This window comes from Tympanuchus pallidicinctus, unplaced genomic scaffold (assembly GCF_026119805.1).
Source record: "Tympanuchus pallidicinctus isolate F22 unplaced genomic scaffold, pur_lepc_1.0 scaffold43, whole genome shotgun sequence".
NCBI lineage: Eukaryota > Metazoa > Chordata > Aves > Galliformes > Phasianidae > Tympanuchus > Tympanuchus pallidicinctus.
The window spans coordinates 27,848-52,333 of NW_026294762.1; the positions used below are offsets into that span (position 1 = coordinate 27,848).

Below are 24,486 nucleotides of genomic sequence, written 5' to 3' on the forward strand. Positions count from 1 at the left end.
AGTGTGGGGCTGCCCCCTGTGGGGCTGCCGTGTGGCACGGTGGGTCGGGGCTTCCCTGCACAGGCTGTGGTGTTGCTGCAGGGCAGCGGAGGAGCTCTGTGTTGGTGCAGTGCTATGGGGCCCTTGGGGCAGAGGTGCTGCCAGCCCCCCACTGGGACACAGACCCTCTATAGGTGTCGTGGGGCTGCTGTAGGATCCCCCCAGTTAAACACAGACCCCCTATAGGTTCCTTGGGGCTGCTGTAGGATCCCCCCAATTAGACACAGACCCCCTATAGGTTCCTTGGGGCTGCTGTAGGATCCCCCCAATTAGACACAGACCCCCTATAGGTTCCTTGGGGCTGCTGTAGGATCCCCCCAATTAGACACAGGCCCCCTATAGGTTCCTTGGGGTTGCTGTAGGATCCCCCCAGTTAAACACAGACCCCCTATAGGTTCCTTGGGGCTGCTGTAGGATCCCCCCAGTTAAACACAGACCCCCTATAGGTTCCTTGGGGCTGCTGTAGGATCCCCCCAATTAGACACAGGCCCCCTATAGGTTCCTTGGGGCTGCTGTAGGATCCCCCCAGTTAAACACAGACCCCCTGTAGGTTCCTTGGGGCTGCTGTAGGATCCCCCCAATTAGACACAGACCCCCTATAGGTTCCTTGGGGCTGCTGTAGGATCCCCCCAGTTAAACACAGACCCCCTATAGGTTCCTTGGGGTTGCTGTAGGATCCCCCCAATTAGACACAGACCCCCTATAGGTTCCTTGGGGCTGCTGTAGGATCCCCCCAATTAGACACAGACCCCCTATAGGTTCCTTGGGGTTGCTGTAGGATCCCCCCAATTAGACACAGACCCCCTATAGGTTCCTTGGGGCTGCTGTAGGATCCCCCAATTAGACACAGACCCCCTATAGGTTCCTTGGGGTTGCTGTAGGATCCCCCCAATTAGACACAGACCCCCTATAGGTTCCTTGGGGTTGCTGTAGGATCCCCCCAATTAGACACAGACCCCCTATAGGTTCCTTGGGGTTGCTGTAGGATCCCCCCAATTAGACACAGACCCCCTATAGGTTCCTTGGGGCTGCTGTAGGATCCCCCCAGTTAAACACAGACCCCCTATAGGTTCCTTGGGGCTGCTGTAGGATCCCCCCAATTAGACACAGACCCCCTATAGGTTCCTTGGGGCTGCTGTAGGATCCCCCCAATTAGACACAGACCCCCTGTAGGTTCCTTGGGGTTGCTGTAGGATCCCCCCAGTTAAACACAGACCCCCTATAGGTTCCTTGGGGCTGCTGTAGGATCCCCCCAATTAGACACAGACCCCCTATAGGTTCCTTGGGGTTGCTGTAGGATCCCCCCAATTAGACACAGACCCTCCATAGGTGCCATGGGGTTGCTGTAGGACCCCCCACTTCCTATAGGATCCATCCCATTTAGACACAGACCCCAATAGGTGCTATGGGGTTTCCTTGGGACCCCCCCATTCAGGCACACGCTCCCTATAGGGCCAGCCCCACAGCAGCCTCTCCCAGCCCCACAGCTGCCGTTTGCACTGCGGACAGATTTCTTTCTTGCTTTGCTTTTTTTTTTTTTCCTTTTTTTTTTTTCCCTTTCCTGTCTAGACAGCCCCAATTAGCTGTTCATTAAGAAAAGGGGGGGCTGGGGTGGGTTGGGCTAATTAAAGCGATGCTGCAGGGCTGGCACGGCGGCTCCCACGCCCTGGGGCACCTTATGGGCAGCTGAGCCCCCCCTGCTTTCATCTCCCCCCCATCCCATCCCACACCCCAATGGTAGGATGGGATCCACACCCCACGGACCCCATCCCACAGCTGTGGGGTGCCTGGGGAGCAGAGCAGGGGGCACAGAGCCCATCGGAGAGATGAGTGGGATTTTTGTGTGCCGTGGGAGAAAAACCCTTCCCAATGGGGTTTTCATCCCAGAGTGGTATTGTCCTCTTGGTGATGTTCTCAAGTCCTTGGGGTCTGTTCCCCAGTGCCTGCTGTAGGTCACTGTGCTGCCCTAAATGTGGGGTCAACCCCACAGCGGCCCCCAGACCCCATATGGATGCCCATAGCAGGGCACTGTGTGCTCTGTGTTTGGAGAACTGTGCCCCATATGGACTGTGCCCTATGAGGAGCAGCGACTGTGCCCAACATGTGCCAGGGTCTGTGCTCCCTATGGACCAGGTTCTGTGCCCCATATGGGCTGGAGATTGTGCCCTATACAGGCCGGGGCCTGTGACCCAAAGAGTGATGGACTGTGCCCCATACAGAAGATGGTCTGTGCCCTATATGGCCCTTTAACTGTTCCCCATGTATGCCAGGCACTCAGCCCTGTGTGTACCAGGGATTGTGCCAAATATTGGTCAGGGATTGTGCCCCAAATAGGCTGCGGTCTGTGCCCCATGTGGGCTGAGGACTGTGCCCTATGTGGACCAGGGACTGTGCCCTATGTGGACCAGGGACTGTGCCCCATATGGGCTGGAAATGGTGCCCTATATAAACCAGGAACTGTGCCCCATATGGGCCGAGGACTGTGCCCTATGTGGACCAGGAACACTGCTCCATATGGGCTGGGAATGGTGCCCTATATGAGCTGTGCCCCATATGAGCCAGGGTCTGCGCGCTATACAAACCAGACTGCGCCCCCAGCCTGAGGCCGTGTCATGAGGCCACGGAGGGGGCAGGAGGAGGTTGGCAGTGGGCTGATCCCGTTGGGGAAGGGGGGGCAGCGGGACGTGCTCGGCATGGTGGGCTTTACAGCAATCCTGTACTGGATGTTCCGGGAAATCCTCCTAACGCAGCGACTCAGACAGCACTAAACCCATTAGCAGCACCAGGGCCAAATGGCCGCGGCTAAAGCTGGGGGGGATTAACCACCCGCCCACCCCCACGGTTCAGGAAGCCAGCAGCGAACCCCCACGTCCTGCCCCACATCGGGGCTCTGCGGGTGCCCACAGCGCCGTGGGGAGGGCGTGAAGCACACGCGGTGCACGTGCACGGACATATTGGTGCACAGCGACGCGCACAGCAGCGTGCTGGTGCACAAACGTGGCGAGCTCAGGGTCTCCGGCACACAGCTGTGCACACACACTGCTGCTGCTGCACAGCCACGCGCAGCCGCCCAGATGCGCACGCAGCGTCGCACGCCTGCCCCGATCTTTGCACGCGCACACACAAAGGTGCACAAGTGCAAAACACAGCTGCAAGCAGCTGCTGCAAACGAACGTGCGGCCCGAGGCTGCACGCACAGCCCCCCCTTTTGCACCCCGACACCGTGGGGCGCTCGGCCCCTAACACCACCACCCCCCCCCCCCGGCCCCACAGGCATCTCCCCCAACGTGAAGACAGAGATGGACAAATCGCCCTTCAACAGCCCCTCGCCGCAGGACTCCTCACCCCGCCTGAGCAGCTTCACGCAGCACCACCGTCCCGTCATCGCGGTGCACAGCGGTGAGCCGGGGCTGTGGGGTGACGCGGGACCCCCGTGGGGTGACACGGGACCCCCGTGGGCTCTCGGTGACGCCGTCCCCTCCCTTCACCCCTGGTCCCTGTTCCACCTGCAGGTATCGCTCGCAGCCCGCACCCTTCATCCACGCTGCATTTCCCCACCACCTCCATTCTCCCCCAGACGGCCTCCACCTACTTCCCGCACACGGCCATCCGGTACCCGCCTCATCTCAACCCGCAGGACCCACTGAAAGATCTCGTCTCGCTGGCCTGCGACCCGTCCAACCAGCAGCCTGGACCGGTAAGGCTCCCACATCCCAGCGCCGCTCCCACCGCAGGGACACGGCCACCCCAGGGGGACGCAGCCATCCCTTGGGGACACGGCCATCCTGTGGGGACGGGGGAGCCAAGAACCATCATCAGCGCGTGGCCGTGGGGATTTGTGGTGTCGCCGCATGGGGACGTGGGGTGCGATGCGGTGGGGACGTGGGGTGTGACGTGGTGAGCTGCTCCGCGGGGTGCCGGCAGCCGGCGCTTGGGGTTTTGCGGCCCCAAATGAGCGTCGGCATTGGTTTGGTGCAGAAATGGAGTCGGCGCTTTGGTGGTTGGTGATGAGGTTGTGGGGCTGAGCCGTCACGTGGAGAGGGGGTGGGTTGTTGGGGGGTGGGCTGTGGGTGTGAGCGTCTGCAGAGAGGCACCGTCCTGGAGCTCCCCGTGCCCCGTCGGTCCGTGCGCCCTTGCAGCAGTTGGGGACCCGTCGGTCCGCGCCGCATCCTGCTGGGGGAGTCCTGGGGGAGAGGGGGGGTCCCGGGGATGGGGGGGGTCCTGCTGTGCGCCCGTCTCTGCCCCCCGCACTTCCAGCATGCCGTGCACCGAGCGCCCTCTGCACAAACCGGCTCCCCGTGCGCCCAGCATGCCTCAAACCCAGCGTCCTCCGTGCTCCCGGCGCACCGTCAGCCTTCACGCCCCGCACCGTGCGCAGCCAGCGCGCCGCTCAGCCCGCGGCCCCGGCCGTGCTGCTCGGGTGTAGCCAAGCACCCTGAGCTGTGGGGCACGAGCATCTGTGTGCCATGCACCCAGCGTCCTGCGCACCCCATGCACACGGCGTGCCTTTCGCCCAGCACTGCGAGCGTCCCCTGCACCCCTCACCCCCTGCACCCCAGTCTCCCATCACCCTGCCTACCCGGCACTCCGTGCATCCTATGCATTGTGCACCCAGCACCCCGTGCACCCCACGCACTCCTCACTCTGTGCACTCTGTGCATGCAGCAGCCCGTGCATCCCATTCTCCCATCACCCCGTGCACCCTGTGCACCATGAACCCAACACCCCCATGCTCCATGCATCACTCACGCTGTGCACCCAGCACCCTGTGCACCATGCAGACTGCACCCCACGCACGCCATGCACCACACACCCCATGCACCCCGTGCTTCCTGTGCACCATGCACCCAGCAGCTCAGGCACTCCATGCACCCAGCACCATGTGCACCATGTGCACCGTGCACCAGGCACCCCTTGCACCCAGCTCCCTGCACCCCAGGCACCCCTTGCACCCCGTGTACCCGGCGCCATTTGCACCATGCACCCAGCACACCATGCACCTCGTGCACCCAGCTCCCTGCACCACGCTCCCTTTGCATTGACACCAGTGGTGACCTCCATCTCTGCAGCACCCTGAAAGACCGCAGCTCCGTCACCAAGCACAGAGGGTCCTGGGGACCCCCCGCTCAGCCCCCCCGGGGTCTGACACCACGATGTGGGGCACAGCCGCCCTTCCCAGGCGGGGTCGGGCCGGATCGAGGCCGGCACTGTGATCCCCCCACCCTGTGACCCCCAGCTGGGGTTTCATCGGCGCCGTCAGCTCTGAGACCCAGCAAACTCGTGCCACCGAGGGCCGCGCCGCCCTCCCTAATGCCTTTGTGCTGTTTTTTGTGTTCTGTGTCTGTGTTGTGTCCCCAGTTAAATGGAAGTGGTCAAGTGAAAGTGCCCAGCCACTACCTGCCCACGCAGATGCTGGCACCGCCACCTCCCCCCGGCATGCCCCGCTTGGCCGTCTCTCCTGACACCAAATCAGCCACGACAACTTCGGAGGGAGGGACGACCTCACCGACGTCACCCAGTAAGCACCCCGCGGCGCCCGCCCACCCGCCGGCCCCCCAACCTCCTCCGGGATGCGTGCCACGAGTTTGCCAGGTCTCGGGCAGGGCGACCAAGGGCGCACGGCGCCCCGTTCTTCCCACCCCCTGGGGGGGTGTGGGGTTCCAAGTTGGTCCCTTGGACCGGCAGGAGCCTCGTGGCCCCCCCTGGGAGGCCGGCGGAGCAGGAGAAGGCGGCGGAGCCGTGAGCCCAGGCTGCGTCTCTCCGTGCCTCGGTTTCCCCAGCGGTGCTGCGGGGACGGTGCGGCGCTGGGCTCGGGGGGGGCCCACATAGCAGGGTCCCCACCGGCTGCGGGGTGATGCTGGAGCGGGAGGGCTGGCCAAGCCCCCCCCGGATGTCAACACTGTGCTTCGTTAGCGGTGGCGGCTAATGAACTCAGCCCCCTGTGCTCTGTTCCTGGGGATTTCAATGCGTGGGGCTGCGGGGGTTTCAGGAGCGTGGTGGCGGTGGGGAACGTCCCCGTGTCACTGCACCAAGGGGGCACCACCAGGGGCCAGCAGCCGGAGCGTGGATGCTGAGCGTTGGTGGCGTTAACGTTTCGTGGTGGGATGTTTCAGCTCGTGGCCTGAGATCAACCAGGGCCTCGGGGAGGGGGCTGGGCAGTGCCAGTCCCCCCCAGGCACAGGCTGTCTGTCCCGAGGGGACACGGAGCCCGCTGTCACCACCTCCGTGGGGTCCCTTTGCCGGACCCCATCCCATGGTGGGCGCTGCGTGGCACTGTGCCCAGCGGCCGTGCCGTGGGGCCGGGCCCCTCACCCAGCCCCGGGTGCCTGGGACGCCCATCCCTGCAGCGGGGGGTTGATGGCATTGCCACCCACAGCGCCGTTAATCAGCTCTCGTTTGTTCCCCAGCCTACTCTGCACCAGGCACGCCCCCTGCGAACCGTTCCTTCGTGGGATTAGGACCAAGGGATCCTGGGAGTATCTATCAGGCACAGGTGAGATGGGGCGGGTGCTGGGGGGACCCTGCTGCCTTCGCCCTGTGTGGCATCAGCGTGAGCGTCACCGCCGTGGGCACCGGGCTGTGGCAGTGCTGCAGCGGGCATTGCTGACTGGACCCTGCAACAGGGGGGCCTTGCAACAGGGGGCATCACTGCTGTGGTGCTGCAGCAGTGGGCAGTGCAGTAGTTGGATAGCACTGCCTTGGTGCTGCAGCTGTGGGCACTGCAGCAGTGAGCATTGCTGCCGTGGTGCTGTAGCTGCAGGCATTGCAGCTGTGGCGGCACTGCCGTGGTGCTGCAACCTTGGGCATTGCAACCGTGGGCTTTGCAACCATGGTACTGCAACTGTCACTGCAATAGTGGGCATCGCTGCCTGGTGTTGCTGCTGTGGGCTTTCGCTGCCATGGTGCTGCAACCGTGGGCTTTGCAACCGTGGTGCTGCAACTGTGGGCATTGCAGCTGTAGGCATTGCAGTGGTGGGCATCACTGCCGTGGTGCTGCAGCCGTGGGCATTGCAGCTGTGGACGTTGCAGTAGTGGGCGTCATTGCTGTGGTGCTGCAGCTGTGAACACCACTGCAGTAGAGCTGCAGCTGTAAGCACTGCACCGGCAGGCATTGCTGCTGTGAGCGCTGCACCGATGCCGTGGCATCGCAACTGTGGTGTTGCTGCCGTGGGCATCAGCACTGTGCTCTTGCAGACGTGGCATTGGCACCATGGGCATCGTGGTGTCACCAAGGCATCACTGCCTCAGGCGCTGCAGCTGTGGCACTGCCACCACGCTGTTACTGCTTCAGGCATCGCCGCGCCACCAGGCGGGCAGCAGCACTGCAGGCACTGCAGCCGTGGGGATTTGGGCTGTGGGCATCGCCGCCGTCCGACCGCCGCCGTGGGCACAGCCAGCACCGTGAGCATCGTCACCATTGTCACTGCAGCGTCCCCAGCGTGGGCACGGCGATAGCAGGGGGTCTCCAGGTGACCCCCCCCCTTGGCCACGTCCCCCGTCCCACTGCAATACAGCCACGGCCCCGTGGCATCACTGGGCACAGGGACGCCCCCACTGAGCAACGTGCCACCCCCAGCGGGTCCCCTGCAGTGACTGTGGGTGTCCCCATAGCTGGGTGTGAGACTGAGGGGGGGGGACACGTTGGGGAGCGGGGATCGGCTGAGACCCGGCGCTCTCGGTTCATGTGTGGAGGGGCCAGGAAGGGTTAAGGGAAACGGAGGCCCCCGAGCTGTCTCGTTGCCAACGGAAACCAGACATGAGGTCATCGGGGATGAACTTGGACTTGGGGAGGCTGGAGACAATGGGAGAGCAGTGGGGGGCCCCCCCCCGCCCCACCACCTCTGAGCTGGGGACAGCGCTGTCCCCAAGGGGAGAACCCTGGGGGTGTCACCGCAGCGCCTTGGTGGGGTGAAGCCATCCCCAAAATCGCCATGGGGAGGTGGGGGGGGGGGGGGTGGTTTGGGGCACGGTGGCCCCAAAATGGGGATTTGCTCGGTGGGGTGGCACTGATGGGGACAGTGTGGGGTGGTGGGGACCCGTCTTGCTGCTGGCAGAAGGGAAAGCTGGGCAGGGGATGTGGGGACATGGAGGGGCACAGCGACATGGGGACATGGGGACGTGGAGGAGCACAGAAATATGGGGACATGGGGACGTGGAGGGGGCACAGTGATGGGGGGACATGGAAGGACACAGTGACAGAGGAGAATGGTGACATGGATGGGCACAGAGATATGGGGACAGGGAGGGTCAGAGTGATGTGGGGATTTGGGGACGTTGAGGAGCACAGTGACATAAGGGCATGGAGACGTGGAGGGGACACAGTGACATGGAGGGGCACAGAGATATGGGGACTTGGGGACGTGGGGATGTTGAGGAGCACGGTGACATGGGCATGTGGGGACATTGAGGGGCACAGTGCCATGGTGACATGAAGGGTCACAGTGACGTGAGGTCTTAGGGACGTGGGGATGTGAACACGGTGACATGAAGGGGCGCAGGGATGCAGGGACATGGAGGGACTTGCAGGGGCACAGGGATGTGGGGACTTGAGGTCATGCGGATGTGGATGAGCACGGTGACACGGGGACACGGGGACATGGAGGGCTGCGGTGACTTGAGGACGTGGAGGGGTGGAGTGGCATGGTGACGTGGAGGGGCACACGGTGACATGGGGTGCAGCGTCACGGGGATGCGGAGGTGGCGCGGTGACCTGGGGACGTGGTGACATGGAGGGGGGCACGGTGACGTGGGGATTTGTGGACCTGGGGGGGGGCACACGGTGACACGGAATCGCGAAGGTGGCACGGGGACACGGGGACACGGTGGCACGGCGCGGGAGCTCCTGGATGCGCAGCAGCCCCAGCACGGCTGGTCGCGGGCTGCCAGCGCAGCGGGGCCGGCGGCACGGGGGACAGGAGATGTGGCCCAGCGCCACCGGGTGAGGGCGTCCATCCCCCCCTCGGCCTCCACTCGGGGCTGCAGCACTAACGCCGCCTCTCCTTCTCTCTGCAGTCCTGGTACCTGGGATAGCGCGGCCGTGCCACCCTTCGCTCCCTTCTCCTCTGCTTTAGGCACCCTGAGAGGACCCCCCCCCCCCCCGGCGCAGAGCCCCCGGCGGACAGCGTGCATTTACCACCACCGCCATCGCGACAACGACGACGACGACGACGACAAAGCCAAAAAACAAAACAAAACAAAACAAAAAATAACCCCATCCCATCCCGGACGGAAAAGAGAAGAGGGAAAGGAAGGAAGGAAAGAAGGAAGGAAAGAAGGTTGGAACTTTTTTTTTTTTTTTTTTTTTTTTTTTTTTTTTTGGGAAAAGGATTAAAAACAAAACAAACAAACAAACAAAAAAAAAACACAACAAAAAAAAAAAGAAAGAAAAAAAAAAAACCAACCGACAGCAGCGACCCGAACCGACAGAACGAGGAGGAGAAGAAAGGAAACGAAACAAAGCAAAGCAAACCACACACATAGAGTGAAAAACGGACAAAAAAAAATAACCCTGCAAGGACCTTTAGGGCCCCTCACCCCCCCCCAACCCCCCACCCCCAGCCCGGCGACGAGGCTGAGACCCGACGCAGCTCGTGACGGCGGTGGCCCCGCGAGGCTGCGCGTGTGAGGTGCTGGGATTTCATTCATTCATGCCTCTACGTGAGTAGAAATGAACAACCCCCCCCCCCCCCTCCCAAAACCCCCCACCCCCATCCCTACCCACCCCTGCACCCCCCAGGTGCCGTGGGGAGGCGATTCGGGGGGACGTGGCCGCGCTCTTCCATCGCGCCGTGGGGACACCGCGATGCGGGGACAGGGGGGACGCGGGGACACGTTGGCAGCGCGATGCGGGGCCGTGCTGGCACAGCAAGGCAGTGCTGTGGGCCTGCAGAGAGGGGGCGCGCGGGGGGGGGTGGGGGGGGGCTGAGGGGGGCGCAGATGGGGACGCGCATGGGGACAGGCGGTGGCACCACGTGGGGACGTGGGGTGGGGACCCTCCTGGTGCTGTCCCCAAGGGGGCGGGGGGGGGGGGGGGGGTGACAGGGCTCAGTGGCTGCTCTGCGCTGTCCCCACGCGTCCCCGCGGGCCCGAGCTATGCATTCCTGTGGACGGGTACCGTGCGGACTCGCAATGAGGAAGGGAGGGTTCCGATTGTGTTGCACATTTTGTAGGAAATGCACTTTGAAAAGAGGGAAAGCTGAAAAAAAAAAAAAAAAAGACAAAAAAAAAAAAAAAAAAGGAAACAAAAAAATCACAAAAGAGGAAGAGGAGGAGGAAGAGCAGACGGAACCCGGCACTGGTTTTGCTGGGGTGGATGGTTTTGGGATTTTGGGGTGTTTTTGTTTTTTGTTTTTCTTTTTTAATTGCAAATACGATGGAGGAAAGGAGGAGAGCGAAGGCACTGCAGAGCCCCCCCGGACCCCCCCCACCCTCCCCACCCCCATTGCTTCAAGTGCCTCAATCCCCCACGGTGGGGCTGGGAGATGACAAAGCCCCTGCACCGGGCACTGCTGCACCTGCACCGAGCATTGCACAGCTGCACCAAGCATTGCAGTGTCACCAAGCATTGCAGTGTCACCAAGCATTGCAGTGTCACTGAGCATTGCACAGCTGCACCAAGCATTGCAGTGTCACCAAGCATTGCACAGCTGCACCAAGCATTGCACAGCAGCACTGAGCATTGCAGTGTCACCAAGCATTGCACAGCAGCACTGAGCATTGCACACCGGTGCTGGTGCAATCGCACACCAACTTTGGAGCATTGCACATCGTTGCACGCCGGCGCTGAGCGCTGCCTGCATGAGTGGAGCATCGGTTTTGCAGCACTGGAGCATCGCACATCTGCACCAGAGAGCTGCACATCTGCCTCCGAGCAAACGGCGTTACGCAGCTGAGCACCAGAGCGTCGCACACCAGATGTGCTTTGCACACCGGAGCATCTCTTGCTGGTACTGGAGCATTGCAAAGCAACGCGCAGGCATCGCTTGCTGGCACCAAAGCGTCACATATTGACCCGAGAGCATTGCACTCCAGCGCCGGAGCGTTGCAAACTGACACCAGAGCATTGCAGACTGGCAGCAGTGCGTCGCACGCTGACATTGGAGCGCTGCACTCCAGCACCAGAGCATTGCACGCTGACATCAGGGCGTTGAAACGCTGGCACCAGTTGCAAACTGACCCCGGAGCATTGCGTGAAGAGCCAGAGGTGTCCCTGACCCACGCAGGACGTCTCTGTGCCCACGTGGAGGTCGTGGGGGCCGTGCCACCCCATGGGCAGTGCCTTAGAGCAGAGGGACCTGAGACGTGGCCCCCGCGGGCGAGGAGGAGGAGGAGGAGAACAGCGAAGGCTCCCAAGGGACAGCGTTGTGTCCCCAAGGCACCGCCGCCGCCCTGGATGTCCTTGTCACAATGGGGCGCTGTGCTCCTGGAGCCAACCCGCGGGACCCATGGACTCCAGAGATCCCACAGACCCCATGTGGACCCCATATGGACCCCACAGACACTATGGACCCCATGGACTCCAGTGATCCTACGGACCCTGCAGACCCCAGGGACTCCATGGACACCCATTGATCTCGGAGACCCCATGGACCCCACAGATGCCACGGAACCCATGGACCCCACAGACCCCATGGACCCGACATACGCCATGGAACTCATGGATCCCATGGACTCAGCAGCCTCCAGAAACCCCCATTGATCCCACAGACCCCATGGATCTCAGAGACTCCACAGCTTCCATGGACCCAAAGAACCCATGGACTCCATGAACCTCATGCACCCCACACACCCCTCAGACCCCACAGGCCCCATAGACTCCATGCACCTCACAGATCCCACTGACCCCGAAGACCCCATAGACTCCACAGCCTCCATGGGCCCCAAAGACTCTATGGATTCCATGGACCTCAGATCCCATTGACCCCAAGGATCCTACAGACCCCAAGGACCCTACAGATCCCACAGATCCCATTGACCCCACAGACCCTACAGACTCCATGGACCTCATGGACCCCACAGATCACATTGACTCCAAGGACTCCACAGACTCCACAGCCTCCATGAACCCCACAGACTCCATGGACCCCATGGACCTCACAAATCCCACTGACCCCAAGGACCCTACAGACTCCACAGCCTCCATGGACCCTCAAGACTCCACAGACTCCATGAACTTCATGGACCCCCCAGATCCCATTGACCCCAAGGATCCTAGAGACTCCATGGACCCTACAGATCCCACAGATCCCGTTGACCCTAAGGACCCTAGAGACTCCATGGACCTCATGGACCCCGCAGATCCCACTGACTCCATGGACCCTACAGATCCAACAGATCCCATTGACCCCATGGACCCTAAAGACTCCATGGACTCCATGGACCTCAGATCCCATTGACTCCAAGGATCCTATAGACCCCGCAGATCGCATTGACCCTAAGGACCCTACAGACTCCATGGACCTCATGGACCCCACAGATCCCGCTGACCCCAAGGACCCTAGAAACCCCACAGACCCTACAGACCCAACGGACCCTACATATCCCACAGATCCCATTGACCCCAAGGACCCCACAGACTCCACAGCCTCCATGGACCTCATGGACCCCACAGATCCCATTGGCTCCAAGGACCCTACAGACCCCAAGGACCCCACAGCCTCCATGGACCCCAAAGACTCCATGGACCTCATGGACCCCGCAGATCCCACCGACCCCATGGACCCTAACAGACCCAACGGACCCTACAGATCCAACAGATCCCATTGACCCCATGGACCCCAAAGACTCCATGGACTCCATGGACCTCAGATCCCATTGACCCTAAGGACCCTACAGACCCAATGGACCCTACAGATCCCACAGATCCCGTTGACCCCAAGGACCCCACAGCCTCCATGGACCCCAAAGACTCCATGGACCTCATGGACCCCGCAGATCCCACTGACCCCATGGACCCTAACAGACCCAACGGACCCTACAGATCCAACAGATCCCATTGACCCCATGGACCCCAAAGACTCCATGGACTCCATGGACCTCAGATCCCATTGACCCTAAGGACCCTACGGACCCAATGGACCCTACAGATCCCACAGATCCCGTTGACCCCAAGGACCCCACAGCCTCCATGGACCCCAAAGACTCCATGGACCTCATGGACCCCGCAGATCCCACTGACCCCATGGACCCTAACAGACCCAACTGACCCTATGGATCCAACAGATCCCATTGACCCCATGGACCCCAAAGACTCCATGGACCCCAAAGACTCCATGGACTCCATGGACCTCAGATCCCATTGACCCTAAGGACCCTACAGACCCAATGGACCCTACAGATCCCACAGATCCCATTGACCCCAAGGACCCCACAGCCTCCATGGACCCCAAAGACTCCATGGACCTCCTGGGCCCTGCAGACGGCCCACATCCCATCCATCCCACCGCATTTGGTGACGCCGTGGGGGTCACAGGGGGAAGAAAACCACCAAAAACTCAACACCCCCCCCCCAAAAAAAAAACAACAAAACCAAACAAAAAAAGGATCAACGAAACGAACAAAACCCACCCAGAAGGAAAAAAAAAAAGCAAAAAGCAAACGAAAAAATCACGAAAAAAGAAAACAAGAAACCCACAAAACAAACAGAAACGCTTTGGTGCAGAGGGAAACTTTGGGGTTTGGGTTTTTTTTTAGGAGAAAAAGAGAAAAAAAAAAAAAAAGAAAAAAAAAAGAGAAAAAAAAAAGCAAAAAAAAAGAGCAGAATACAGCAAAATAATCGCGGTAAGAATGCGGAGGATGCATGGTGCTTCGGGGCTGCGCTGCGCATGGCAAAGGCCGCGGAACCGGGCGGCGCTTCCGCCCCTTCCCTTCCCGGACGGAGGAAAAAAAAAAAAATAATTAAAAAAAAAAAAAAAAAAAAGCAAAAAAAAAGCAAAAAAAAAAAAAATCGCGATAAAAAGACTGAGAGAAAAAAAAAAAAAAAGACGCGGAAAAAAAAAAAAAAAAACCGAAAGGAGAAAAGAAAAAAAAAAAAAAAAAAAAAGAAAAAAAAAATCCGTGTTTTTTTTTTTTCTTTTTTTTTTTTTTTTTTTTCTTTTTTCGGTTTTTCGTTTTAATTCTTTTTTGTTGTCCCGATTTGCACGACTTTTCTCTATCACGAGATGTGCCTTTTTCGCCTCCGGAGACCCCGCCGCGGCCTCAATGCACAGGAGGAGCTGCATGCTGATAGCGGGGGGGTCCTGGCTTTGGGGGGGGGGGGGGGGTGATTTTTATTAAGGGGGGGGGTCCGTCCGCCCGCTCGTCTCTGCATGTTGTGCGCTGGGGCCGCTCCGTTCTTCCCGTTGTTTCTGTGCCCCCCCCCCTCCAATCCTTGCCCCCCCCCCCATCGACCCCCCCCCCCAAAATGCTCCTCCTCCTCCTCCTCGTTAACGTCTTCCAGACTGATGCGTCCTGTCCGAACACAGCGAATATGCAATACCCCCCCCTGCTCTTGTAAATGGGGGGGGGGAGGCGGGGGGGGGGGGGGTGCAGCCCCTTTGCTTCGCCTCTTCTTTCCCTTCCTGATTTTATCGAGGGGGGGGGGGGGGAGGGAAGGGGGGGGTTGTTTGTTTCTTTTATAATTTTTTTTTAATTATTATTATTATTATTAATTTTTTTTTTTTTTTTTCGCTTTTAAGCAACCAAAGGCGGCGGGGGGGGGAGGGGGGGAGGGGGAGGGGAAGGGGGGGGGGGGGGGAACCCGAGAAAACCCGCCCCCCAACCCCCCCCCCCCCCCGCACCCCCCCTTCAATATCACCCAACGTTTGGGTGAAAAGGGGTCGTGGGGAGCCCCCCCCCCCCACACACACACACACTCTATGAGCGGGGGGGGCTCTCGGTGCAGGATTTAAACCGTGTGAATGTATTGTGCCCCCCCCGCAGCCCCGCAATGGGACGCAGCCCGGCCCCTCTGACCGGGAATGCAGCCCCCCCCCATCCCCCCCCCTCCCCCCCCCAAAAAAAACCCCATAAAATCCGGATTTTGCCTTAAAAACCACGCGGCTGAGGACCGACGCGGGTTGTGACACCGATGGGCACTGAGGGGGGGGGGGGGGGGAGAGTTGAGAATTGAGGGGGGGGGAACCGGAGGGGGAATCGGGATAAGAGAAAAAAAAAAAAAAAAAAGAATCGGATTTTTTTATTATTTTTTTTTGGGGGGGGGGAATCGCGAAAAAAAAAAAGAAAAAAAAAAGGTTTTAAAAAAGAAAAAAGGCCAAAAATCAGGAATGGTTTTAAAACGGGGGGGGGGATTAAAAAAAAGAAAAAAAAAAGAATAAGAATTCCTGATACTTCAGTGCCCCCCCCCAGCCCCCGGCCGGACCCCCCCCCCCTCCCCCATTTGGGGTTTTGGGGATGGGGGCAGCGCAGGCGCCCCTCGGGCCGGGCTGAACCCCCCTCCCCCCCCCCCAATGCATTGCCCCCCCCCCGCCCCACCGCTGCCTTCGCCTCCAGGGGGGTGGGGATGGGGGGGCACAGCGCCCTCCCCCCCCCCAACCCCGTCATCATCAACCAGAACCCGCCCTCGGCAAGAAAAGCACCTTAAAAACGTTTCAAAAAGGCAAAAAAATGTAAAATGACATAAAATGATGGCACCCCCCCCCCCCTCCTCCTCTCCGCCCCCCCTCGCATTCCCTCCCCCCCCCCTCCCCAATTTTGGGGCTTCCGGGATGGGGGGGGGTTGAGGGAGCACCGTTTGCACTGCTCTGTGCCCCCCCCCCGGTAAGGGAATATGCAAAAAAAACCCCCCTTCCAAAAAGGGGTCTGGGGGGGGGGGGGGCGGGGGGGGACCCGATACGGGGGGGGCATTGCTCCAAAAACCCCCCCGGAGTCACTGGCAGTGATTTGTTTTGGGGGGGCCTCAATCAGCTCTTTGGGGGGGGGCACTTTTTTAGGGGGGGGGGGGCACACACACATAATGGGCTGCCCCCCCCCCATCCCCCCCCCCCCAGCATTGCTCTCATGCACTACAGCCCCGGGAGGGGTCCGAAAATGGGGGGGGGGAGGGGGAAGAGAAAAAAAAAACAAAAAAAACCACGAAATCCCCCCGGAACGGCATTAAAATAAAGGGGGGGAAAAAAAGTGAAAAAAAAAAAGTGAAAAAAAAGAAAAAAAAAACATAGGAAAAAAAAAAAAAACACAAAATGATTAAAAATAAAAAAAAAAAGATTTAAACCCCCCCCCCCCCCCCCAAGCCTCCACTGCACAGAGCTGCCCATCTCTCTGCTATGTATCTCTATGGGGCTGGGGGTCGGGGGTCCCACGCTCGGTACGAGCTGCAGCTGGGCCCTTCCTCTGCCCTCAGCCTTTGGGTTCGGTTTTGTTTTCTTGTTTTCATTCTTCCCCCCCCCCCCCCCAACTTTTGGGGTAATGAAGGGGGCGGGGGGGGGAAAATATATTGGAGGGGGGGGGGGAAGGAGGGGGGGGATAAGGGGACACGAAGCCCCGAGCGCGGGTGGCTGGCAGCCAATGACAGCGATACCAAAAATGCCACGCAGTGCCTCGCTGCCCCCCGCCGTGCTCGGGGCCGGGCCCCCCCGCACCAACAGCCCCCAGGACCCCCTGGTGCAGCTGGGGGGGTTTTGGGGGGGCGCAGCTCCGTCCTGCAGCTGCCATTGCTGTCTGTACGGCGCTTCGTTTTGCGGCGCAGCTCTTCTTGCAGCTCCTCTTGCAGCTGCCTTGCGGTTGGCTTTGCAGCTCGTGTTGCAGCTCAGCTGCCGTCGCAGCACGCCTGGCAGTTTGTGTTGCGACTCAGTGCAGCTCATCTTGCAGCTCATATTGCAGCGCGCGTCAGGAGTCGGACTGCAGCCCATATTGCAACTCATATTGCAGCTCGCGTTGCAATTTGTATTGCAAGCCGTGCTGCAGTTTATATTGCAAGCCGTGCTGCAGTTTATATTGCAGCCCACACTGCAATTCATGCTGCAGCTCACATTGCAATTCATATTGCAGCCCACACTGCAGCTCAGGTTGCAGCTCATGTTGGCGTGCGCATTGGGGTTCATATTGCCACCCATATTGCAACCCATGTTGCAATTTCTGCTGCAGCTCCTGTTGCCGTTTATATTGCAACTCACATTGCAACCTACATTGCAATTTCGATTGCAGCTCACCCTGCGGCTCAGACCACAGTTTGTGCTGCAGCTCGTGTTGGAGCTGACATTGGAACTCGTATTGCCAATCATGTTGCAACCCCTATTGCAGTTTATATTGCACCTCATGCTGGAGCTCAGGTTGCCATTTATATTGCAGCTGACTGCAGCTCACATTGCAGTTTATGCCGCCACTCACATTGCAGCCCATATTGCAATTTATATTGCAGCTCATCTTGCAACTCAAATTGTAGCTTATATTGCAGCTCACAGTGGGGCTCGTGTTGCAACCCATATTGCAGCTCACAGTGATTTATATTGCAACCTGTGCTGCATTTCACATCACATCTCACACTGCAGTTTGCCTCGCAGCTCATATTGCAATTCATATGGCAGCTCTCATTGGAGCTCACATTGCAGCCTGCATTGCAATTTATATTGCAGCTCCTCTTGCAACCCAGGCCACAGTTTGTATTACAGCTCAGATTGCGACTCAAATTGCAGTTTATATTGCACCTCATATTGGAGCTCACGCTGGGATTCATATTGCAACCCATGTAGCAATTTATACTGCAGCTTACCCTGCAATTTATACTGCAGCTCACATGGCAATTTGCACTGCACCCCATGCTGCAGTTCATATCGCAGCTCACATTGCAACTCATATTGCAGCTCACACTGCAGTGCACGTTGGGATTCACATTCACACTTATATTGCAGCCCCTATACAATGTATATTGCAGCTTACACTGCAATTTATACTGCCTCTCACCTTGCAGCTCGTATTGCAATTTGTATTGCAGCTCACCTTGCAGCTCAGATCACAGTTTATGTTGCAGCTCGTATTGGAGCCGACACTGGGATTCATATTGCAGCCCATAATGCAGTTTATATTGCAGCTCTCATTGGAGCTCACCTTGCAGCCCATATTGCGCTTTATATTGCAGCTCACCCTGCAATCAGGCCACAGTTTCTATTGCAGCCCCTGGTGCAATTTATGTCACCGTCAATCCTGCAGCTCGTACTGCAGTTCCTGCTGCCGCTCCTTTGCAACCCACGTCGCAGTTCCTGCTGCAGCTCAGCGCTGCGCTTTGCACCACGGCTTCGTGCTGCACCGCAGCTCTTTGTGTTGCAGCTGCCCTGCAGTTTGCATTGCCAGCTGCATTGCAGCCCCCCGCACGCTTCGCACAGCAATGCATGCTGCAGCACTGCCAGCCACGGCACGGCTTGCACTGGGATCCGTGCTGCAGCTCACGCTGCAATTCGCGCCGCAGCCCCAGCGCCCCACGTTGCCCCCCCGTAACAAAACCCCGTCGCAATTTGGGCTGCAATTCCTGCTGCAATTCCACGTCAGGATTCACACCGCAGCTTCCACGGCGTTGCCCCCCACTGCAGGATGTGCTGCAACCTGTGCTGCAACCTCCATGGCGATGCATACCGCCCCCCCTGCATGCCCCCCATCCGGAGCTTCAGCCATGCAAACCCCCATTGTATGCACCCCCCTCCCCCCCCCCCAACGTGACAATGGGTTTTGATTTATATTCCTTTCTCGCTGATTTGAGGATTGTTATTATGGGGCTTTTTTTTTTTCGCCCCCCCGCTCCCCTCCTTCTCCCTCCCCCCCCCCCCCCAAGCGATCCTCCCCTATGCAAAAAAAAAAAAAGGAAAAAAAAAAAAAAAAAGGAGAAAAAAAAAAAAGGAGAGGAAAAAAAAAATATTAATAATAATAATTAAAAAAAAAAAGTTAAAAAAAAAAAAGCCGGAAAAAAAAAAAAAGAAAAAAAAAAAAAGACGAAAAAAAAATGTATAAAAATTAAACAAAGCTCTGCTTCAACTCCACGCAGCGTCCGTGTCTGCTTATGGGGGGGGGGGGGGGCGCGGGTGGGCGATGTGCGGCCTGGCTGCGCCCCGTGGGGGTGGGCAGAGGGAGGGGGGGTCGAGTTTAGGATGAGGGTCGGGGTTGGGGTCGATGCAATGGGATGCAGGGGGGCTGTGGGTGCCCCCACGCGAGGACGGGACACGTCGGGGTGCGGACACGGGGGGGTGCCGTGGGGATACGGGGGGGGAAGGGCTGAGGGCCGGCCGGCTCGGGACACTGGTGGGGCACAAACACGGACACGCGTGGCTGCAGCTCTGGATGCACGTGGGGCGCCGACCCCCCCCCCATCATCACCCCTCAGCCACGTGACATTCCTCCCCCCCGACCCCCTCCCGGTGCCCCCCCCGTTCTGTCCCCCCCTCGCACCTCTCAGTCCCCACGCGTGACACCACACCTCACACTGCGGCCCGGCAGCTTTACTGAGGACCCCCACAGCCCCCCCCGCCCCACACACATCCAGCAGCTCCCTGCGTCGTGCCCCCCCCGACTCCATCCCGCTCCGATCCTTTGATCCATTCCGGGTTTTGCCGTCGGCCGAACGGAGCTCCGCAAAACGCGGCGCGGAACGGAGCGGCCCGGGAAGCCCACGCGTGTCACAGCGACGTGGCTTTGCTCTTCTCCCGTTCGTCGTCGCTGTCTTTCTCGGCCGCGGCGTTGCTGTAGGCTGCGCGCTCCATGCTGCGGGGACAGCGGGGTCAGAGCGGTGATCCCACGGGGGTCACGCGTGGGTGACCCTTCAGGGCGCTCCACGGGGGAAAATGGGACGGCGGTGCGGCTGGGGCTGCGCTACCTGTGGGTCGACCGCTTCTCCGAGTCGTCCTCGCGTTCGCTGCGTGGGGACATCGCGGTGAGCGGCGCTCGGGGGACGGACCCCAACCCAACCCCCCCCCCCCCTCCCGAGGACCCACCTGCGCGTCCGCAGTCGCCAAAGCCGCCCGGCCAGCAGCAGCACGAAAACCACGAATAGGAAAACCACCACCGCCGTGAGACCAATCAGCCACGGCTGCAGCTGCCGAGAGCCCGCGGCTGGGGGGAGCGGGGACACGAGTGGGGATGTGGACGTGGATGGGGAGGGGAGGGAATGGGGACAGCCGTGGGGACGGGCAGCGGTGGCGATGGGGACAGCGATGAGTCGAGGGACGGGGATGGGGACAGCGATAGGGATGGGAACAAAGGACGGGGTGGGAACGGCCGTGGGGACGGGGACGTGGATGAGGGTCAGGGAACAGGGATGGGGATGGGACAGGAATGGGGTGCGGGCAGCAGCAGGGATGGGGACAAAGAAGGGGATGGAGACAGGGATGGGGACAGGTGTAGGGAAGGGGTCAGGGACAGCAATGGGAAAAGGGAGAGCAGCTGGGGAAAGGGATGGGGGCAGAGGTGAGGACGGGGATAGGGGCAGGTGGTCGGGGTGGGGATGTCAGTGGGGACAGCAGTGGGGACAAGGATGGTGATGGCAATAGGGACAGGATGGGGATAAGGGACATCAAGGGGGATGGGGACAGAGGTGGGAAGAGGGACAGGAGTGAGGTTGGGGGCTGCAATGGGGACACGGGTGGGGATGAGGACAATGGTGCCAGCCTGCCCCACAGGGACAGCACTCTCCATCCTGGGTGCAGGGAGCTTGGGGTGCTGGGGGACACCGTGGGCAGTGGGGACAGCGGGGTGCCGACCCCCCCAGCACCCCCGACCCACCCCTATGGGAGAACAGAACCCCCCCCAGCCCCAAATCCTGCCACCCTGAGCCCAGGATGTGGCACTGGGGGGTGGGATGGCAGCAGTGGCACTCACTCTGTCCCTGGGTGGTGGCAGTGAGGGCCGCCAGCAGCAGCAGCAGCGGGAGCTGTGGGACACGCGGCATCGTGGCCCTGATCCCTGCACAGCACTGCCCTGCACCAGGCCAAGGGGCGGCTTTTATTGGGCTCAGGAGGGCGAGTGCCACCAAGTGCCACCAACGCCATGGCAACGCCGATCCCTTAACCCTTGGGTGGTGGAACTGCTGCTCTGCTACGACACTGCACCAAAGGGAGACTGGGAATGGAGGGAGGGAGGGAGGGAGGGGTGGGGGGTGGATGGGTGGAAGGGTGAGGAGATGGATGGAAGCATGGACAGGTGGACAGGAAGTTGGGTGGATGATTGGATGGAAGGGAGGGAGGGAGGGAGGGAGGGAGGGAGGGAGGGAGGGAGGGAGGGAGGGAGGGAGGGAGGGAGGAAGGAAGGAAGGAAGGAAGGAAGGAAGGAAGGAAGGAAGGAAGGAAGGAAGGAAGGAAGGAAGGAAGGAAGGAAGGAAGGAAGGAAGGAAGGAAGGAAGGAAGGAAGGAAGGAAGGAAGGAAGGAAGGAAGGAAGGAAGGAAGGAAGGAAGGAAGGAAGGAAGGAAGGAAGGAAGGAAGGATAGGTGAAAACATGGAAGAGCAGTAGATAGACAGACAGACGGATAGGAAGATGGGTGGGTGGATGGACAGATGGATGGACGGGTGTAGGGCCCAGGCAGCCCAGTGCCACCTCTCTCCCTCTGCCCATCACACATCCAAGCAGTGCCCGCACCACACCCATGTGCTGTCAGTGCTCTGATCAGCAAAGTCTTATCACAGGCAGCTCCGTTTTGCCCCCTCCTTCCCTTGGAGGCCATTCAGGTCCAGGGGGGTTGGTGGCACCCCTGGGTGACGCACAGGCTGTGCAGGGGCTCCTCCTGTGAGAAGCGCCCATGGGGTCCGCGTGGAGCCTGGGGATGGGCGCCCTGTCCCAGTGTGAGGGGGGTCTATGCCCCCTCCTGCAGCACAGCGGGGCTCGGGGGCGCTTTGTCCCCACCAAACCCGTCTTGGGGGCACCCACGGAGCACGGCCCCATCGACACCCACACCTGGGTCCAAGTATCTGAGCCCCCATCCGAGCCCACGTGTCTGCCTCATGTCCTCGTGTGCCCCATTCCCAGGTGCGTTCCCGTGCGAAGGTCGGGGTCCCCAAGGGCACAGCGTGGATTTATTGGGGTGCGGCGCGATAGCAGCCCTGAGATGCACACACAGAGACGGTGGGGATGGGGACGGAGTGCCAGCAGTGGGTGCAGCCCTGTGCCCCTAGAAAAACCACTTCTTGTGCGGATCCACGAAGGAGATGGAGCTGCGTGGGGCGGCGCAGAGCAGCGGCGATGGGGCCTCCATGCCCGGCAGCGCCCCAACACCTTCACCCTGAGCCCCATCCTCCGCCTCAGGCGTGCTCCCCTCACCCATCACTGCCTTCTCCTCCGCTTTGGGTCCGAATGCCCAATCTGTGGGGATAGAGCTCGGTCAGCAGTGCGTGCGCCCCCATCGCCACCCCATGCTGTGCAGGTGGGTGCCCAGTACAAAGCGCTGCGCGCAGAGACGCTCATCCTGCACCCATCTGGGGGCACAGAGCAGCCCCTCTGGCCACCCTATTCCCGCTGCCCCACTTCCCAGACGGGCTCGGGGACCCCCACCTGCATCCCCCTCCCGTTGCTCACCGGCAAAGTCGTGCACCAGGTCCTTGATGAGGTGCCCCACGATGGCGTACGCCACCACCAGCACCAGGGAGATGGCCATCAGCAGGTAGAGCGCGTAGCGGGGCAGGCGGATGCTGTCCAGGGCCGGGGGTTTGTACTCCACATACAGCACCCCGTCCTCCTCGGGGGGGGACTGCAGCAGGTGTCGTGGCACAGGGAGCCCAGGGTGGGCCATCGCTGGCTGTCGCTGCGTGGGGGGACGCAGGGGACAAGCGGCATCGGGGTCCTCGTGTCCCCACTGTCCCTGCACTGGGAGATGGATGGCACCGAGGGCAGAGCGCCCGTGGGAAGGAGCTTAGCGTGGTAATCCGGGCACCGCGGGGGGGGCTGAGCACGGAGGGGCAGACGGAGATGCCCCGGGATGCCCAAAATCCACACCTGGGGCAGGGCTGCAGGGGATGGGCGTCCCTGCACGAGGGGGGGCGGGCCGCAGGGAATCCCCGTAAAGGAGGAGGGGGGTAGGGCGGGCTCGCTCCCCCCGCCGCTGCCTAAATCCCCGCATTCTGGCCCCGAATGCTTGGAGCAGATGGTGTGAAACACGCTGTGGTGCTCAGAGCCGCGCAAAACAGGGCTGCGGGTCGGGGGGAGGGGGGCAAGAAGCAGCCGCAGAACCTCTGCAACAACCCAAAACCTTTCCCTCCCCCCCGCAGGGCCGGAGGTGCGAGGCTCAGCGCCTCCTCAACATCCCGGCTCTGCTGCGCCCACGCCAGATCCCAGCCACAAAAATGCCAGATTGGTTCCAACTCGGACTTAAAAAGCGTTTGAAGGAGCTGAGGGTTGGGGGGTTTTTTTTTGTTGTTGTTGGTTGGTTTTTTTGCAGGAGGAATGAGGAGGAGAGGCAAAAAATTTGGCACCTCTCCTGCTCGCTCAGCACGATGCAAAAATGGGAGGGTTGGAGGCAGAGAGCAAGGGTTGGAGCTGTGCGATAACCGGGGGCAAACACGGCAGCAATCACCGCTCAGCACTCCCATCTTTGTGCTGATAAGGAGCCCATTGCCTCGCAACGGGGAGGCAGCGCATCTGCGTCCCACGTCCCACATCTCTGCCCCGTCCCCTGCATCCATGGGTGCAGTGCATCCCAGAGCCCAGCAGTGCTGCGTGGGGTGAAGAAGGCAAGGCGGGAAGCTGCGCGACGGCACGCGTTGGGTGACCCGAAGTTACGTCCACACAAAGACCCCCCATGGGGTTCTGGGTTGGTTGGAGTAGAGTGGGAAACGCTGGGGGTCCCCACTGCCCTCTCCCACCCCCCTCTCTCCCCACAGGGGACAACACGGTGTGCAACAGCAGCTTTACGGGCTAAGAGGATCGAGCGGAGTGACTCACAGAGACTTTGGTCAAGGGGAAAGCACCGTCAGCAGGATGCACTGCAGCACTGCAGGGACGGCTCAGCCGCACGCTGTGGGGTTGCTCCCTGCCCACGCCGCGTCCCCCTCCCTGTGGATGCAGACCGAGGGAACCCCAGCCACGGCCGGACCCCCCCAGCCACGCAGCTGCCGCTTTCTTTCCTCCCAGCCCCCCACGTGCCCCACGGATCTGGGTGCTGGAGCTGGCAGCAGCTGGCAGAGGCAGCCATCCAGCTCTGGTTAAACACAGGGGAAGTCCAGGCAGGCTCTGCCTCACCCTGAGCCTTCATCACAGCGCCATTCCCCGCAGAAAGAAAAACCGCAGCCAAATCTCCCGAGCTGTGCCACGAAACCAACCCCATCCCAGGGCAAAGGCTGCCGCGAGACAGAGCCAGCCTGCCCCGACAGGAGAGGCCAAACCCACAGAGATCCTCCAGCAGCTGCAGAGATGAAGAGGAAGCCGGCTCTGCACCAGCACCGTGGGCGATTTCGAGGCATCGCACAGCTCCAACCCACCGGAGCTGCTGCCTGCAGCCCCCCCGACCCCTCCAGCAGAGTTCAGGTGGGGGAAGCTCGCTCCGA

General features: G+C 60.4%; 4 protein-coding genes and 2 long non-coding RNA genes across 26 annotated transcripts in view; 3 read left to right on the forward strand and 3 right to left on the reverse strand.

Annotated features, from left to right (window-relative positions):
* Positions 1 to 9,516, forward strand: part of NFIC (nuclear factor I C) — a 36,920-nt gene extending 27,404 nt beyond the window's left edge. For 2 of the 6 annotated variants that reach the window (XM_052702080.1, XM_052702085.1), the window contains exons 7-11: positions 3,313 to 3,438; positions 3,552 to 3,736; positions 5,398 to 5,557; positions 6,447 to 6,532; positions 9,052 to 9,516. In XM_052702080.1, the coding sequence (XP_052558040.1) occupies positions 3,313 to 3,438; positions 3,552 to 3,736; positions 5,398 to 5,557; positions 6,447 to 6,532; positions 9,052 to 9,069 (575 nt within the window). In that variant the 3' untranslated portion in view covers positions 9,070 to 9,516. The remainder of the gene's footprint in view (positions 1 to 3,312; positions 3,439 to 3,551; positions 3,737 to 5,397; positions 5,558 to 6,446; positions 6,533 to 9,051) is intronic. The other 4 variants (XM_052702081.1, XM_052702082.1, XM_052702083.1 and 1 more) reach the window with 4 other exon arrangements.
* LOC128090078 (uncharacterized) lies at positions 5 to 2,002 on the forward strand. Of its 3 annotated transcripts, XR_008210800.1 has the most exons (4): positions 5 to 329; positions 590 to 641; positions 746 to 797; positions 1,265 to 2,002. It is a non-coding gene; the product is annotated as an uncharacterized LOC128090078 (long non-coding RNA). The 3 variants fall into 3 exon arrangements; XR_008210798.1 differs by lacking the exon at positions 746 to 797; XR_008210799.1 differs by lacking the exon at positions 590 to 641.
* Positions 9,517 to 11,921: 2,405 nt separating the features above from the next.
* Positions 11,922 to 13,402, reverse strand: LOC128090081 (uncharacterized). 4 transcript variants are annotated; one of them, XR_008210802.1, is made up of 4 exons: positions 13,326 to 13,402; positions 12,912 to 13,074; positions 12,499 to 12,723; positions 11,922 to 12,041 (listed from the first exon to the last, which is right to left on the reverse strand). It is a non-coding gene; the product is annotated as an uncharacterized LOC128090081 (long non-coding RNA). The 4 variants fall into 4 exon arrangements; XR_008210803.1 differs by having other exon boundaries at positions 11,933 to 12,041; positions 12,508 to 12,723; XR_008210804.1 differs by lacking the exon at positions 11,922 to 12,041 and adding an exon at positions 12,320 to 12,419 and having other exon boundaries at positions 12,508 to 12,723.
* On the forward strand, positions 11,984 to 14,771 carry LOC128090080 (dentin sialophosphoprotein-like). Of its 11 annotated transcripts, none has more exons than XM_052702086.1 (5): positions 11,984 to 12,320; positions 12,571 to 12,723; positions 12,858 to 12,926; positions 13,161 to 13,219; positions 13,345 to 14,771. In XM_052702086.1, the coding sequence occupies exons 1-5, from the start codon at positions 12,036 to 12,038 to the stop codon at positions 13,811 to 13,813; spliced, it is 1,035 nt and encodes a 344-aa protein (XP_052558046.1). In that variant the 5' UTR covers positions 11,984 to 12,035; the 3' UTR covers positions 13,814 to 14,771. The 11 variants fall into 11 exon arrangements, with proteins under 11 accessions (XP_052558046.1, XP_052558048.1, XP_052558049.1 ...); XM_052702088.1 differs by having other exon boundaries at positions 12,571 to 12,633; XM_052702089.1 differs by having other exon boundaries at positions 11,984 to 12,221; positions 12,580 to 12,723.
* Positions 14,772 to 19,508: 4,737 nt separating this feature from the next.
* SMIM24 (small integral membrane protein 24) lies at positions 19,509 to 21,069 on the reverse strand. The gene is given in 5 exon segments (XM_052702101.1): positions 19,509 to 19,722; positions 19,835 to 19,873; positions 19,953 to 20,070; positions 20,836 to 20,936; positions 20,938 to 21,069. Coding segments are annotated over 5 exon segments (411 nt in total). The 5' UTR covers positions 21,006 to 21,069; the 3' UTR covers positions 19,509 to 19,637.
* Positions 21,070 to 21,253: 184 nt separating this feature from the next.
* Positions 21,254 to 24,483, reverse strand: SMIM44 (small integral membrane protein 44). The gene is made up of 2 exons (XM_052702247.1): positions 22,523 to 24,483; positions 21,254 to 22,309 (listed from the first exon to the last, which is right to left on the reverse strand). The coding sequence occupies exons 1-2, from the start codon at positions 22,734 to 22,736 to the stop codon at positions 22,119 to 22,121; spliced, it is 405 nt and encodes a 134-aa protein (XP_052558207.1). The 5' UTR covers positions 22,737 to 24,483; the 3' UTR covers positions 21,254 to 22,118.
* Positions 24,484 to 24,486: the final 3 nt, after the last annotated feature.

What these genes read in the sequence shown, in the direction of transcription:
- LOC128090080 (XM_052702086.1), top strand. Translation starts at nt 12,036, where the DNA reads ATGGACCTCATGGACCCCACAGATCACATTGACTCCAAGGACTCCACA. An exon ending in TTGACCCCAAGGACCCCACA is followed by an intron (nt 12,927 to 13,160) that starts GCCTCCATGGAC and finishes AGGACCCCACAG; the next exon opens with CCTCCATGGACCCCAAAGAC. An exon ending in CCGCAGATCCCACTGACCCC is followed by an intron (nt 13,220 to 13,344) that starts ATGGACCCTAAC and finishes CCCATTGACCCT; the next exon opens with AAGGACCCTACAGACCCAAT.
- SMIM44 (XM_052702247.1), bottom strand. Translation starts at nt 22,736, where the DNA reads ATGGCCCACCCTGGGCTCCCTGTGCCACGACACCTGCTGCAGTCCCCC. An exon ending in CCTGGTGCACGACTTTGCCG is followed by an intron (nt 22,310 to 22,522) that starts GTGAGCAACGGG and finishes CTATCCCCACAG; the next exon opens with ATTGGGCATTCGGACCCAAA.